At 41.0% G+C, this 16,863-nt stretch overlaps 1 protein-coding gene across 1 annotated transcript in view; it reads left to right on the top strand.

Moving 5' to 3' along the window:
- Positions 1 to 2,664: 2,664 nt before the first annotated feature.
- LOC143299863 (uncharacterized) overlaps positions 2,665 to 16,863 on the top strand; it is a 39,815-nt gene continuing 25,616 nt past the window's right edge. Inside the window, exons 1-5 of the mRNA XM_076613356.1 lie at positions 2,665 to 2,812; positions 7,079 to 7,227; positions 9,419 to 9,639; positions 12,108 to 12,310; positions 14,100 to 14,243. Of these exons, the coding sequence (XP_076469471.1) occupies positions 2,708 to 2,812; positions 7,079 to 7,227; positions 9,419 to 9,639; positions 12,108 to 12,310; positions 14,100 to 14,243 (822 nt within the window). The 5' untranslated portion in view covers positions 2,665 to 2,707. The remainder of the gene's footprint in view (positions 2,813 to 7,078; positions 7,228 to 9,418; positions 9,640 to 12,107; positions 12,311 to 14,099; positions 14,244 to 16,863) is intronic.

The following is a 16,863-nucleotide window of genomic DNA, read 5'->3' as shown; positions in this document are numbered from 1 at the left end:
GCGAAGTCTACTATGGATATATCTATGTGGTGAAACTAAAGAAAGTAAATTATCAAACAAGTGTTTTGTCCCTTTACTGGCCCTGAAGTGGTTGCAAACAGTATCCGTGTCCGGGCATGACAAAGCAACCCAGTTTCAGTTTAAGGTGTTAAAGCGTGCGGACTGAGCTACTGCGCTGCACGAAATCTACGCTGGAAAAAAAACGGAAGAAAAATAAAAAAACAACAAAAAAACAAACCCAACAGAATGAAAGAAAAAAAAGAGAGTTCAACTGCTGCACCTAAATGATTCTCATTCTCTTTAAACCGATCCGCAAAAAACACTGCACGAATGTGATCAGTCACTGAAAGTTAATGCTCTCACAAACGCCGTGCATAGTAGGCTATACGTTCCACCTTCAGCGTGTGAGTCTGCGCACATCAGGCCGCGGGTTTAAAATCCCAACAAGGCTTTTTCAGCCTGGTCCCAGTCCAAAGTGATCGTCAGTCAATCAACTTAGAATGCCGGAGTGACCGAACACTTGACCACTCAGTGCAGCGGTGTATTGCGAGCTAACTGAATCAACGACCTATTATTGACTGACGTCCTCAAGAACAAGTTTTCCAAAGTTCAGGCCGGGGCCAGTGGTATACCCTACTGCTCCGTAGAACTGGGTCAGAAGTGTATTTCCATCGATGCGTTGGCCTCCTATCACTGACTGAGTGAATGAAGCCGAGTTTAAAAACCAGGTAGGGGTTGTGCAATGTCATTCGATATGATCCTGCCGTTTTGTCACCGAGTGGACGCTGACGGATAAGGCCAGAGATCTATGGAGTCTTGACCAAGTCAGTCACTGAGGTACTCAGACTTACTGACCTAGTACTGACGAACTGACGTGACTACTACCTACCCCCCACTTGTGCCCCGACAACTTTCGACTGATACCACACCGCACAGAGCCGGGTGGTGGAGGGGTTGACCCGGGGGACGGGAGGAGGGGCGGGGTCAAGGTTACAGTGGGGGTTGCCGCGAGTCGGCGGGGCCCGGCCCCATCAGTCAGCATTCCCAGGGTACAATGAAGTGAGTGTACGCAGGTTCGATTCCCATTTATACACGGACCGGAATTTGTACCCCATACCCCGTCCACCGGCCCCAAACCCCTCCACTACAATTGATCTCGAGAGGTAGTCTGAATGCTCGTCTTTCGGATAAGACAACTGACTTGTAAGCAGGCTAGGTCCCGGCGTACGTGTACATGACTCATCATAGTGTATTTTAACGCACCAAACTTGCCGAGAACATACGGCGGCGGCGGCAACAAAAGGTTTACTCCTGGTAAAAATCTGCACTGAGAAAAATCCACTTTTACATTAACACAACTTGAATACGAACACTTGTAGACAGAAAAAGTATATCAGAATAAAATATGGGTGGCGCTGTACTGTGGTGATGCACTCTTCCTGCGGGGCAGCCCGACTGAGTTTCAAACTAATAAATCTGTTGCGACTCAGTCAAGGTAATAATGGTCCGTCGATGATGTTACATGTCAGCGCACCGAGGTGCATCAAGTTGCAGTGTCCTCAGGTGACCCTGTAAGATTTGACTCAGTGTGACCTGGCAAAATGAGAAACACAGCTCAGCGACTCGTGGCTGAACTCCAGGTTTTGTCACCTTCTGTATCCCCCCCGAGACCTTCTGTGTGACTGATGCCACCGATTGGCTGATTCTTGGGTTTGTCCCGTACGACGAAAATAACTCAACGCAGCCTATGGCGTCACAACCGCAGTTAACTCTTTCCCCGTCACCGATGAAGGTCCGGAGAAAGAAAGAGTCAGTGCTGCTCTTGAAGGCAGGATGGAGAAATGGCTGCACGTGGCAGATTACACGGGCTGTCGACTGTGTCGCGTTGACAGGAAACCCGACGGGGCAAGAGCGTACAACTGACTGACCAACACTGAAACACAGTGTTGCCAGTGACACATCTTGTGCACAGCCACCTAAGTAGGTCACTTACATGTGCCGTTTGTGCTCTGTGTTCTCTCTTATTCTAAAGCTGAGAGCTGGAGCAACACTGCACACTTCATGGCTTGTCATACTGTTGTCAGTAACGCACACAACTGGAAATCTTTTGTCCGAACAGATTTGTGAATTGCACATGTATCATCATGCTAGCAACATGCTATTTCCAGGAAATGGACAAGTGACCTAGCCTACTAGGCCATACTGTTCACCAGCCCCATTGATTGTTTAGGTTGCTTAGATTTTGGCGGATCTGGATTTAGATGCATTTGTGCATAATGTTAGAAGGATCGTTACTCTAAAATTATAAACCATCGTCATGTTTTAGCCTATCATGAACATTCCGAAAATAGCACAGACAAGTGCATCCATGGCCACTGACACGTTTTATTGACATGTGTACGGTACATCACTGGTTTCTGCAGATTTTAAATCGATGAGACTGAAGCAAGAGTGATGTGCAGCGAAAATGATTACGAACTGTTACAGAGTGACATAATGAATCTGTCTCTGTGCTGGGATGATACTGATCTAAACTGGCGGACAAATTTTTATTCGTGTGTTTTGGAATCAATCCTGTCCATTTCACGTTGTTGCCAACGAGTTTGCTCCCTTCTCGCATCGCCACAGCCAGGCGGCGTTAGTCGGCTAGGCCCGTGTGTTGGTGTTTACGTAGTTGTAATGGCCACATAGTGGCATACCGATTAACATGGATTTGCCATCAATTTTAGCAGAATTGAAAGCTGCACAAGAAGACTTTAAGCTGTCTGAGAGAGGTCTTGCTACAGCAATCTTTTGTCAACAGGTCGATAAGGTTAGTTGTCCTTGAGTTATTTGCTAACATCTTGGAAGAATCCTGTGGTCTTTCTGCGCGAGTCGCCATTTCATGCTTACCTGTTAGCACGCACACGATTTCCTTGTCTTTGTTATCATTCGATTGTTTGGTTGTACTAGTTAAATGGATGTTTTTGGTTCGACAAAGTGTATCTTATTTGTAATTTTGGTCTGATTTCAAAGCAATTGCATCGTTGAATGCTTGATTGAAGACGCGATTTATTTCCACGCGCGAACAGTACTTCGTGGACACCCTTTCGGAAAACTGCACTCTCCAACTTGATCACAAGCATAGTGCTCCATTATTTTGTTTCTTGACATTTGCATAACTCGCATACTTAGTTTCATGGCAATATGATTATCGTTCAGTTACGTTCGCTTTTAGGGAAACACTTGTATTTTTTGTTGCTTTTAGTTTGATGGAGGCCGAAAGGGGATGGCCTTGAAAGAACAGGAAGTTGTGTTAACCACAGCTCAACAATGTGGCATCTCCGATTTCGGGCAAAGCATCTGAACAAAAAATGATTTAGGGTTTTATGATAATCGAACCAGATTAATCTGCGATGTAGATGGCTGCACATTAGTTTTGAATTAAACGATACAGTATTTGTAAGTGTGATGAATTAGAGAGAGAGAGAGAGTGGAGTCCAATAGAGTCGAGTGTACATGTGTGTGTGCGTGTGATTGAGGGAGAGGGAGTAGCAAACTCAGTAACTGAAGATGTGGAGATCTTGAGAACAACTGATCTTGTTAATGTTATCGCAAAGCAAATTAATTATATACTTTATAGTTTACAGTATTTTGCTTTTGTGTATCATTTTTTATTCTTACTATCATAGTTTTTATACTAATATCAGTGTTTGTGTTCCATGATGACTGTCCACATGGTACAGTTTTTTTCTCAACAACTACTTTGCTTTGAAAAACAAACAGAAATAAAATGTGTGCTTGTTCACACAGAAACTGATGAATCTATGAGTAGCAGATTAATGGCTAACTCTCTTTAGAAAGTTAAAGTTATGACTTTAAGTTTAAATCAAGTGAATTGTGAAATAAATTGGCAATATCTAATTTTATTGATAGAAAATGAAAATACTGTTCGAGACCCATTATAATTTTAACAGTTTAAATGCAAACAGCAAAGACAAGATTATAGAAATAATGGAGCTGATTTCTTGGGTTTTTCCATAAATACTTAAGTATAACTGAAAAGTAATTTATAAGATTTGTTTTCAGATATATAAATTTATTATACTAGAATTTGATTTAAAAAAAAATTTTTTAATGTCTTTTTTATTGTAATTTTATTTGCTCAGTTAGAACACATTTTCTTCTTTGTCTCCAGTTTGTGTGTAGGAAATTGTTTATTATCCATATTTTGTTAGGTGTATTAGTATTACTGTATATTTGCGCAAAGCATTTCAAGAGAATATTACAAGATACTATAACTGTGACTATAGTCATAGAATTTTTGTTGTATTACCTATTATTTTTTCATTTCTTTAAAAAAACGTTTCATGCATGTATTTGTTTATAAATACTTTTTCTTTCCACCTCCCTCTCTCTTTCTCAGTCTCTATCTTACCCATTTCTCCCCTTAACCCTTTCATCGCCAGAGGTGCAGAGGTAGCATACTGTAAAAACCAGCTGAACAGCAATACACTTCTGTCAAAACCAGCTGTGCAGGAGAGGGAAAACTGTGTCAGCACCAACCCACTTTAAACTGCCACAACTTCGTTCCTACTCATTCAGTCTTCTTCATTCATGCTCATTTTAAAGGGCAAAGAATGCAAAATATGATAAGCATTTTTATTTGTATGAACACATTGATTGGAGTTTCAAATCAGTTGATGAAAATGAAAAAGTATGTACTTTTGATTAGTTTTCACATACTCTTAGTTGTTTTAAACATAAAATACACTATTTCAAATGAAAAATGAACACACTGACTGGGAAATACAACTGGAAACACAGACATAACACAAAGTAATAAAATGTGCCCTCACCTATGTGCAGATATGAGAAGAATTCAAGAATACACGCACACACACACACGCGCGTGCGTGCACACACACACGCACGCGCGCGCACACACACACACACACACAGAGTATCACTAGCAATTCCATTAAGGAAAACACCACCACCACACACACACAAAGTTGCAAAACTGGAAAGTTTCATAGTTCCTTTCACAAATGTCTTTGTACATTATTGAATAATGTATTTGTGTCGATTTGATAAGCAAAAACCACACATAAAAACCACCACATCATATTTGGAAACACCAACACCACACACACTGTATGTTGCAAAACTGGAAGGTTTCATGGCTCCTTTCACAAATGTCTTTGAACATTATCAAATGTCTTTGTGTCACATTTCAATCATTCTCGACCTGTCTGGCGAATTCTTCTCCACTATCACTGTCAGCAGTCGGCACTCCAGTGGGCGAATTGTCATCTAAAATCATTTGCAGTGCCTCTGTGGTGTTGTAAACACCCTTTTGCTTGTTTCCTGAAGTGCTGGCCATGCTTTGACTGGAGAAATCTGCTAAATAAATTCGGAAATATTCGACAGCATGCATCAACTTGCTACTCAAACATAGAATAGACGTTCCGGAAACATGGGGTGAACATGTTGAACTCATGTGGTTTCACGAAAAGAAGAATGAGTGAGGTTGATAACTCTAGTGTACAAGCTGCCGGTCGGCGCCTGAGGTGTTGAGCGTACAAGTCGCCGATTGGCGTATGAAGCATTCAACTAGAAGTCGCCGATCCCCGTCTGAACCGTCGAAAGGGTTAAGAAAAAGATAAAGTTCCACGACTCAAATTACATCAACCACAACCTACTTGTGCCCTTCCCATTTGCCTTTTTCTCTTTCCCACCCTCTCCGATAATTTCACAATATGATATGAAACGGTTACTTATGATTATATAACAGTTTTTAGCGCCCATCCTCAGTAAGAGATCTAACTCCAGTGTAAGCGCTTTATAAGTTACACAGAGTCATTTGCACAATAAGCTAGCTTACCTGGGTAGAGCCAACTAACTGCTGCCATTGGGCACTTATCATTTGTTTCCACTGTCATTCCATTAGTCTTAGGTTTCAATTATACACACACACACACACACACACACACACACACACACACACACACACACACACACAGAGAGAGAGAAAACAATGTAACATTTTAAATGTGTGGCTATTTTGTTTATTTACCTTGCCATGTAGGCAGCTGAAACTGAAATGGTATGGTCATACCACAAGATCAAATGGTATGGTCATACCACAAGATTAAATGGCCTTGTCAAAGTCATCCTCTGGGGAATGGTAGAGGGGAAGAGAAGAAGAGGCAGGCAAAGGAAAAAATGGTCTGACAACATTGAAGAGTGGACAGGGTTGACATTTGCTAAAAGTGAAACATGATCATTCACACACATGATCGTCCAGAATGGGGAAGGCTAGTGCACGAGCCAACTTCATTGTGCCTAGATGGTTCCACACAGAGCTAAGGGACCAAGACAAGGCAAGGCAAGGCAAGGCATGTAAGCAGCCATACTCCATTTTCAGGGGTGTGCATGCTGGGTATTTATGTTCTTGTTTCCATAACCCACAGTATGGTGACATGGATTACAGGATCTTTAACATGTGAATTTGATCTTAAGCATGCATTATATATGTATACATGCAAAGGGGGTTCAGGCACATGCAGTTCTGCACATATGTTGACCGGGGAAATTAGAGAAATCTCCACTTTTAAAGCACCAGGTCCAACAGGGATCGAACATGGGAAACTGGGGCTAGAATCCAGTATTTTAATTTTTATTACCATTTGACCACCGCACTCCTTAGACTCTAGTCCCTAGAGTAGACAGAACATTTCAAGAAAGTTGATTTTTATGTCCTTCAATGTAGAATATAGTGGTCAATTGATGTAGAATTCAACATTAGCTGGTAAATTTCAGTATCTGACCTTTTTCTGTTACTGTGTTTATATATATATATATATATATTGCCTTGTCAAAGACTGTTGGGTCCTAACACATTTCGTAGTGCTTCTCTTATGGTTTTGTGTGGTAATCTATGTTTGTTTGTCCTTCAGGGGAGTAGCCCCATACTGTAACTTGTAAGTAGTACACGCATCTTCAAGCTTTTGCTGACACTGTTAGTGTGCATGCATTGCTTGGAACATATATATCTAAAACTCATACAGAATTTGTGTGTCTGCTGTTTTTCCAGGCCCTTGACAAAGTGGTGAGAGAAGCAGACAAAGCAGACTTTGAGCATCTTGTGGTTGGTATTCTCATTGTCATTGGCTCCTTCAATGACTTGCTGCCACACCTCGTGGATGGGCCATTACTCACAGAACTTCTGGACAAGTTATTCAGGTAGGTAACATATACTATAGATGGATATTCTTATGCAAGTTAAGGATTGATTGTTTGTTGAGCTTAATTGAAGATTTTTATGATGTATGTATGCAGACAACAAAACATTTTCTTTTACTCACTTTGCACTTGCAGTTTTCATATTTGCAAAAATTACACACTCATGACAGTTGACACTGCATCAGTGCATGTGTCTACATGCACATTGAAAAAAATAAACAAACCCACACATTGACACAGTCATTTTACAAACCTATTTACTAATTTAGGCAGGTGTTAATAATACTGTAATATAGATGTATGCTGCTGTGCAATTGTTGGTTAGTTGTGCTTTATTAAATTCAATTATGATGCAAACATTAGTCATTGTTTACAACTAAGGATGTAAAAAAAATATTACTCTTAGTAATCATGTATGCATGTTGACAGTCGCAGTCATTATTATCCTTGATGCAGAATGCTTAAGTATCTTGAACATGGGTCTCACACGATTTCGCAGCACATTACACTTTTTATTATATTTGTGCATACACAATCACGCACACACATGCACGCACACACACACGCACACACTTTTTTGTTGTTGTTTTTGTGAGTGTCTTCACTTTTCACTTCATGCACGCACGCGCGCGCACACACACACACAAGTAAGTGGATTTGGTTTGGTATCTAGCCACATATAGTACCTCTGAACTATGCCTCTTTCTTTATTAATATTATTCAAAAGAAATCTTGTTAAAATGGCATACATTTTCCCTTCATCAGTTCGTGACCCAACTGTCTTTTAGACAATGTGCAGAAATTGTATACATTTTCCCTTCATGACCCTACTGTCTTTTAGTCAGTGTGCAGAAACTGTGTACATTTTCCATTTGTTACCACACTGTCTTTTAGACAATGTGCAGAAATTGCATACATTTTCCATTCGTTACCCTGCTGTCTTTGTTGTAGACATTGCACAGAAATTACGTGCATGTCTCTTCATGATCATACTGTCTTTTACTAGACAGTGTGCAGAGATTGCGTCCACTTTCTCTGCATGGCCTTGCTGTATTTTAGACAATGTGCAGAAATTGTGTACATTTTCCCTTCATGACCCTACTGTCATTCAGACAATGTGCAGAAATTGAACACATTTTTGTCTTCATAACCCTACTGTCTTTCAGACGATGTGCAGAAATTGCATACATTTTCCCTTCATGACTCCGCTGTATGTTAGACAATGTGCAGGAAATTGTGTACATTTTCCCTTCATAACCCTACTGTCTGTTAGACAATGTGCAGAAATTGCATACATTTTCCCTTCATGACTCCACTGTATGTTAGACAGTGTGCAGGAAATTGTGTACATTTTCCCTTCATAACCCTACTGTCTTTTAGATGATGTGCAGAAATTGTGTGCATTTTCCCTTCATGACCCTACTGTCTTTTTGACGATGCAGAAATTGTGTACATTTTCCCTTCATGACCATGCTGTCTGTTAGATGATGTGCAGAAATTGTGTACATTTTCCCTTCATGACCATGCTTTTAGACAATGTGCAGAAATTGCTTACATTTTCTCTTCATGATATCTACTGTCTTTTACTAGTTTTAGACAATGTGCAGGAAATTCTTTACATTTTCTCTTCATGACCCTACTGTCTTTTAGACAGTGTGCAGAAATTGTGTACATTTTCTCTTAATGTTAATGACTCCACTGTCTTTTAGACAATGTGCAGAAATTGCGTACATTTTTCCTTCTTGACCCTACTGTCTTTTAGTCAGTGTGCAGAAATTGTGTACATTTTCTCTTAATGTTAATGACTCCACTGTCTTTTAGGCAATGTGCAGAAATTGCACACATTTTTCCTTCATGACCCTACTGTCTTTCAGGCAGTGTGCAGAAATTGCACACATTTTTCCTTCATGACCCTACTGTCTTTCAGGCAGTGTGCAGAAATTGCACACATTTTTCCTTCATGACCCTACTGTCTGTAAGGCAGTTTGCAGAAACTGCATGCATTTTTCCTTCATGACCCTACTGTCTTTAAGGCAGTGTGCAGAAATTGCATACATTTTTCCTTCATGACCCTACTGTCTTTAAGGCAGTATGCAGAAATTGCATACATTTTTCCTTCATGACCCTACTGTCTGTAAGGCAGTGTGCAGAAATTGCGTACATTTCTCTTTATGACTCCACTGTCCTTCAGGCAATGTGCGCGTATGGTGCTGGACATCAAATGGCAGCAGTGCGACAAGGACGGCCAGAGCCAGCAGGGCTTTCGCACATCGCTGCTGACATGCCAGCAGCTGATGGCGCCGCGGGGCTACCGGCGCTTCAGTGTGCTGCAGACCCTGATGGACAACCCCTGGACACACCCAGTCCTCAGCATGGTCATGGGCAGTGAGGAGGATAACGAGGAGGGGGAAGGTATGGGGGATACTTCTTTTTTCTTCTTCTTTCTTTCTTTAAGAATTTTTTTTATATATGGTATACTTTTTCACAGCCAATATTCTGTGTGAAAAACTTCCCAGCGCCAGGTATTCTAAACTCAGTGCTCTCATTTACATGATTCCAATTCAGTCCATGTCAAAACAACACAATGGGCTTCTCTTCAGACTCTATCGAGAGGTGGGGGTGGTTGGGGGAGGGATGGGGGGAGGGAGGGTAGTCAGTTTCTATTGCACAGGAAAGTTGGCTGCAACTGTCAAGCTTGATTACACTGTGAAAAAATGGATCTTTAAAAACTAATATAATCCCTTGATGTTGACTTAAGGAAGTTGTCAATAGCGGCAAAAGATTTAACAGAAAGTAATGATTAGATGATAGTCTTTGAAAAATTGCTGCAAGTCAAATGCTTAGAAAAATTGAGCATTGTTCTATTTGTTGCTGTTGTGTACATATTGAATTACTGATTCTCGTGCATTGCTTTTGGGTTTTACCCACAAATTAACTCTTTTCTTGGAGAATATAAAAGTATTCTTTATTCATTTAGAACCCATCATTGCTGCTGAGTCAGTGTGTTTAATTGTTAAGCACTGCTTGTTCTGATTAAAAATCCACATATATACACCGCATACTGATGTCCGGTTTTTACTACCAGTTATACTATAAATGATTTAGCGCAGAGCTCCTGGAATCCCATGCTGACTTCTAGTTTTAATACAACTATTTAATTAAAGCGCACATCAACAAAATGAGCATTCTGTGTGAAGTGGAGTGTACATCATCACCCCATTCAGCTGGTGACCGTTCCTTTAAACAGTGACATGGCCTCATGAATCAGAGAATGGAAGTGACTGTTCCTTTAGATAGTGACAGGACCTCATGAATCAGAATGGAAGTGGAGGAGGAAACTGAAACAGACACTGACTAGAAGTGAAGTCACCATGAGAGTCAGAGTGGAAGGGCCGACTGACTGTAATTCAGGTCACCATGAGAGGGGCGAAGGGTCATAACATTCTTTGGCTCATGTGTGTAAAGAAAGTGAGTGTATATAATCACCTGATTTCTGTGTGCGTGTGGGGTGGCGGAGGGTAAACGTTAACATTGCAGTTTTCTCTGATAAATTATACTTGGTCTGTCAGCACCAAACTTTTAATCGGAAACGGTGGTAATCGCATGTGAGTCATGAAGGTTTTGCTTTGTCTGCTGAAATGGGAAGACTGGGACCACACTGTCAAGGATCATCCACTTCACATGTGCGTCTTTGGGAGTGTTGTTCAAATTTCTTGACCTACACTGCAGATATATGTATCTCTCAGCCTGGTTGATGCCGGAACATATGAAAGAGAGAACGACGTTCGTTAGGTTGTCCGAAAGCTAAATGGACCCCATAGCAGCATCTTCATCACACTCATGATCATCATCTAAACATAGAAAAGAAACTGTCCTAAACTCTGGGGTACAAAAGAAAAAAAGAAATTAATTAATGTGATGGCTGTTGAAGAACAATTTTTAATCTGAGACGATAGATTCCTTTCTTGTTTGTTGGTGCATTGTCGTTGCTACACGTTTACCTGTTGTCTGTCTGTCCCAAACAGTAGATTCCTTTCTTGTTTTGCTGCTGCATTGTCACTGCTACACGTTTACCTGTTGTCTGCCTGTCCCAAACAATAGATTCCTTTCTTGTTTTGCTGCTGCATTGTCACTGCTACACGTTTACCTGTTGTCTGTCTGTCCCAAACAGTAGATTCCTTTCTTGTTTTGCTGCTGCATTGTCACTGCTACACGTTTACCTGTTGTCTGTCTGTCCCAAACAACAGATTCCTTTCTTGTTTTGCTGCTGCATTGTCACTGCTACACGTTTACCTGTTGTCTGTCTGTCCCAAACAATAGATTCCTTTCTTGTTTTGCTGCTGCATTGTCACTGCTACACGTTTACCTGTTGTCTACCTGTCCCAAACAGTAGATTCCTTTCTTGTTTTTCTGCTGCATTGTCACTGCTACACGTTTACCTGTTGTCTACCTGTCCCAAACAATAGATTCCTTTCTTGTTTTGCTGCTGCATTGTCACTGCTACACGTTTACCTGTTGTCTGTCTGTCCCAAACAATAGATTCCTTTCTTGTTTTGCTGCTGCATTGTCACTGCTACACGTTTACCTGTTGTCTGCCTGTCCCAAACAATAGATTCCTTTCTTGTTTTGCTGCTGCATTGTCACTGCTACACGTTTACCTGTTGTCTGTCTGTCCCAAACAACAGATTCCTTTCTTGTTTTGCTGCTGCATTGTCATTGCTACACGTTGACTTGTTGTCTGGTTGTCCCAATGATAGATTCCTTTCTTGTTTGCTGCTGTATTGTGATGTCTGTCCTGTCCCAAATGATAGATTCCTTTCTTTTTTGCTGCTGCATTGTCATTGCTACATGTTTACCTGTCTTCTGTCTTTCCCTCCCAGGGCTGGCCTACATCCAGGCCCAGGACCCGGAGATCCTGAAGCTGCGTGTGGAGCTGATGCAGCAGGAGAACTGCGACGAGTTTGCCCTCAACCTGTGCACCTGGTGCCTCAAGCACCCTGCCCTGTCCCAGGACTTTGTTCTGCGCAAAACACAGTTCATCTTGCTCCACCGCCTCAACAACATCGACAGGCTGCAGGAGGAGGTAAGGGCTCAGTTTCGGTTTTTGTTTTTGTTTTTTCTCTCAGGAGGCGGCGTTGCATTTTGGCAAATCCATGCATATGCTGCTGTATCGGATCTGCCAGGCAGATGCCTGACCATCAGCATAACCCAGCACACTCAGTCAGGCCTTTGAGTGCCTGTATGTTTACTTGTGTACCTGTCAGAGTTCTGTGCAGAATTTTGCCAGAGGACATCACTTACGTTGCCATTGGTTCTTTTTCAGTTTGTTGTAGTGCACGCTGCACATGGTTTATCGTCTCATTCAAATGACAAGATGCTCAGAATTATTTTCTGGACAAATATGGGAGAAAGAGTGAGACCTTCATGGACACTGTACTGGTAGGTAAGTGTCTTAGAGATGTGCCGATGTTTAAACTTATTTTTTTTTCTTTTTCTTTATACAACGAGCAACGTTCAATGGAAGGGAAACAACACAGGCATAAGAGTGACCATTTTCTACACACAGTTTTTTCCCTTAGACCATCTACTGTACAAATATCACTTGTCAAAGGTTGCTTTCTCAATCAGACTGGCTGCACGCCAGACTTACTCATTGCAAGAGGCAGTAGAATTTGTTACACAACAAGATTCAGATTAAACCTGACCTCCTAGACACTGGTGGCAAATTTTCTGATCATTTTTTTATGACAAAGATATGCAGTTTGTACCAGACAATGATTTTGAAAGTGACAGTGAAAGTTTTGATGACTGACCCCTAAGATCTTTGTTTTTCAGTATCTATTGATATACATTGAAATAGTTTGTTTTTTGTGTGTGTGTTTGTTTTTGTTTTGTTTTGTTTTTCTCTCTTTTTTTTAATAGATATTTAGAAGTATCTAATGAAAAAGCTGTTTAAAAAGAGAGAGTAAACTCTCTAATTATGTATAAATTTGTATGTCTTTGTAATTTTGTGAAAGTACAGAATTTTTCAAATATGGCCAGAATATCCCCTTATGACAAAATGATTTCCTCTATTTAACTGTGTCTCAGTAGAGCAAACCATTCTTGCCACCAGTACATCCAAATGAGATAGGGTTCATTGACATGATTATAGTGTCGGCAGTGTCAGTACATGTAAGGCATCTACCACCCTTTCTTTTTTTTTTTTTTTTGTTTGTTTGTTTTGTTATGCTGATGTTGTGTTGCATATATGGATCAGTGTGCATGCTTTGACATTTCCTTGTAACTGAAACTGAAACAACTTATGTCAATGCTGTTCTAGCTCGTTTGAGTGGGCAAAACTTCTACTTCTGAATAAGACGTCCCCCATTTCCCCCTTCCTTACTGCCCCCTCACTGTTTTAATCACTGAATCAGAATTTATTTTAATGTTGGTGAATTATTTATCTCTTTTTTTTTTGTGTGTTAATTTCTACTTCTTTTTTGTGAAGCTCTGAAAAAGTCTGTGTGTGTGTATTTTAAACCATGATAACATGTCATACGATAAGTCATGATTTCAGATGCAGATTCAAAGTGCAGTGTTTTGATAACCCCCCCCCCAAAACGGAGTAGGGCTGCCTACATGGCGGGGTAAAAAGTCATACTTGTAAAAAGCCCTCTCTTGTGCAAAAGAGTGAACGTGGGAGTTGCAGCCCATGAACAAAGGAGAAGAAGGAGATAAATCACTCTGAACTCTCAGTGCTGATCTGTCGCTTTCCTCTCAGTTCCTTGCTGTCATTTGTTTTTTCTTTTTTTAATCCACTGACTCACATATATATATGCATGTCATCCTTTGTGCTGTGATGGAAGCGTCCAGTGTTTGTGGTGTTTCAGTGCCAGACGATGGGGATAGAGGACAGTGTGCGGCTGATCAACAGTCTGCTGGGGAGGGAGGAGCACAAGGAGCTGTGCACCATGCTGGCCCAGACCTTCCTGGTGCAGCACTGGATCAAACCCTCGGACAACGACACCAAGAAGGTGATTGTACATTGTATGACGGGCGCAGTAGCTGAATGGTTAAAGCGTTGGGACTTCCAATCTGAGGGTCCTAGGTTCGAATCTTTGTAATGGCACCTGGTGGGTAAAGGGTGGAGATTTTTCTGATCTCCCAGGTCAGCATATGTGCAGACCTGTTTGTGCCTGAACCCCGTTTGTGTGTATACGCTAGCAGAAGATCAAACATGCACGTTAAAGATCCTGTAATTCATGTCAATTTTGGTGGGTTGTAGAAACAAGGACATACCCAGCATGCACAGCCCCGAAAACTGAGTATGGCTGCATATATGGTGGGGTAAAAACAGTCATATACATAAAAGCCCAGTCGTGCACATACAAGTGAACGTGGGAGTTTCAGCCCATAAACGAAGAAGAAGTGCATAGTATCTAGCTTCTCTTTTGTCAAGAGTTTTACTATCGTTTAGAAGAAAAAAAGACCTGGTATATCTGTACATCTGGAGTTTTTATCATTTCAGCTTTTAACACTGTTAAGCCACACACATTTGTACATATGTGACCTGTCTTCGCCAACGGGGTACACAGTCGCACATTCGAAATCGAGTGGCAGGGCTGCAAACAGGGTGAGGGTCAATCTGGGTGATTTTGAGATTTTTGTTTTTCAAGATTCTGTAACCCTTTATTTATCGTTCAGTGAAATATCAGAGCGAAATATGACCTAGAAATATGTCATAATGTGAATTTAAACAAGTACCCCATCGAAAGTATACTCAATCTATCGACAGATACTGAGGTTTTCATGAAGCGTTCACAGTCGTCAAACCGGACAGGGCCCCAGCATGTTATGTATCACCAGAAAGAGCATTGAACGCAGTTTCGTCCTGGCTGTGTGTTATTTAAATAGGAACCAACCAGAAACTTTGTATTAGGTTTGTAGGTTGTGAACAAAGACTATGTTACAAGCCAATGAGCTACGCGGAAAGAAAAATCACCTGGTAACCGCAGACGAACGCGTGTTCTGATTGGTCGATATTATAAACAGACATGACCTCTGACCCACTTCCGCCCGGTCAGATCAGCACATTCTCTCGTCACAATGGAGCCGGCTACCACGAGGAAGATCGCATCTTTGCTAAATTCTTGTGAATCTAGCAACATGGCAAAGGAAGATAGATCGGAACTGGAAGATCTAATGATTGAATATTTCACATCCGACAACACAAAGGATGAAGGCTGGTCCGATTCCGATATTTCTGACGAAGATGAGGAATTGTCAGACTCCGAAAGTTTGCAAACAAAGGATGATGGCGATGTGAAAGAAGAGCCTGTGGTTCAAGTCAATTCTGCTCAAGCAGTCGTCAGTGCCAATTTTGCTGGGGGGATTTCAGGAATGCGAAATATTGAAAAAGGCACAAGAATTTTCATGCGGCTGCAAACAGATCAAGTGTGCTGCTGCTCAGTGCAACGAGGAACGGAGTGGGTGCATCAAGCAGTTTTCCCCTGAAGAAATCGTGGCATTGCAGCTTTCAGTGAAAGACATGGATAGAGGTGAGTAGTTAAATCAGTCATCACCCCACCCTCATTCTTTCTTTCTCCCCCCCCCCCCCTCCTCTCTCTCTCCCAGCCTACTCTCTTCCTTAACTTCATCTGCACTTCTCTTCTCCCCTCTCTCTCTCTCTGTAATAAAAAAAAAGTTTTTGTAACTGAGATTGAGAATTAGGTTGTGTGTGTGTATAGATGTGTGTGTGTATGTGTGTGTGTGTACATGTGTGTGTGTGTGTGTGTGTCTGTGTCTGTGTGATCTGTATAGTTCATTACAGTGACAGTGAAAATGAACTTTGTGTTTACAATGTAATCAGCACTAATGGTTTATAATTCATTAATTTGTCTTTATTTGCACTATTAGAGTAATATGGATTAAATCCCAGGACTTAAAAGGTTGACCTGAGTGAATGTAATCTGTGACATAAAAATCAATGATTGTCTTTGGATACATGTACTGTCTCAGTAATTGTCAGTACCATGTGATCCGACTTCAGTTGTAAAGATGACTTTTATTGATAAAGTCATGATGTTTTCAGTTCTGTTTCAGGTACTCTGGATATGTTTGTGGTGTCTGTACTGAGTTCCTGCATGCAGAATGGTGAGCAGACCCAGTGCACCAAGCGGAAAGAACAGAAGAAGCGGGTTAAATCCCGCACCACCTTCTGTCTGTTGGGCAGGATAGTGTGCAGAAAGGCATTCTTGTTCCTTTTAGAGTAAGTTTGGTTTTGTAGTCCTCAATGCTTAACAAAGAAATAAATGCCACACACATGATATTTACACCACTATTATTTTTTGTGAAGTTTTTCTGTTGTCTGTTGACACATGTTGACACTTTTTCATAATTGAGAAAAAACAACAAACCAAATCAAACTCAAAGCCACATATTGACATAATCCATGTGGGTTTTTTCAACAATACTTATAACAATAAAATGTTTTTTTATCATTCAGTTTTAAGCGAAAAAAGTTTTTGGTCACATATGCTGTATGATTAATATAAAACATCACACCCATAAAAGACATTCACACACACACACACACACACACACACACACACACACACACACATCTAATGAGTTTATTGAAATGTGCATGCAAAC

The sequence above is a fragment of the Babylonia areolata genome, chromosome 25 (assembly GCF_041734735.1).
Source record: "Babylonia areolata isolate BAREFJ2019XMU chromosome 25, ASM4173473v1, whole genome shotgun sequence".
In the NCBI taxonomy this organism is placed as follows: Eukaryota; Metazoa; Mollusca; class Gastropoda; order Neogastropoda; family Buccinidae; genus Babylonia; species Babylonia areolata.
The sequence above is the reverse complement of the archived record's forward strand: the minus strand, read 5'-3'. Positions and strand labels throughout refer to the sequence as shown.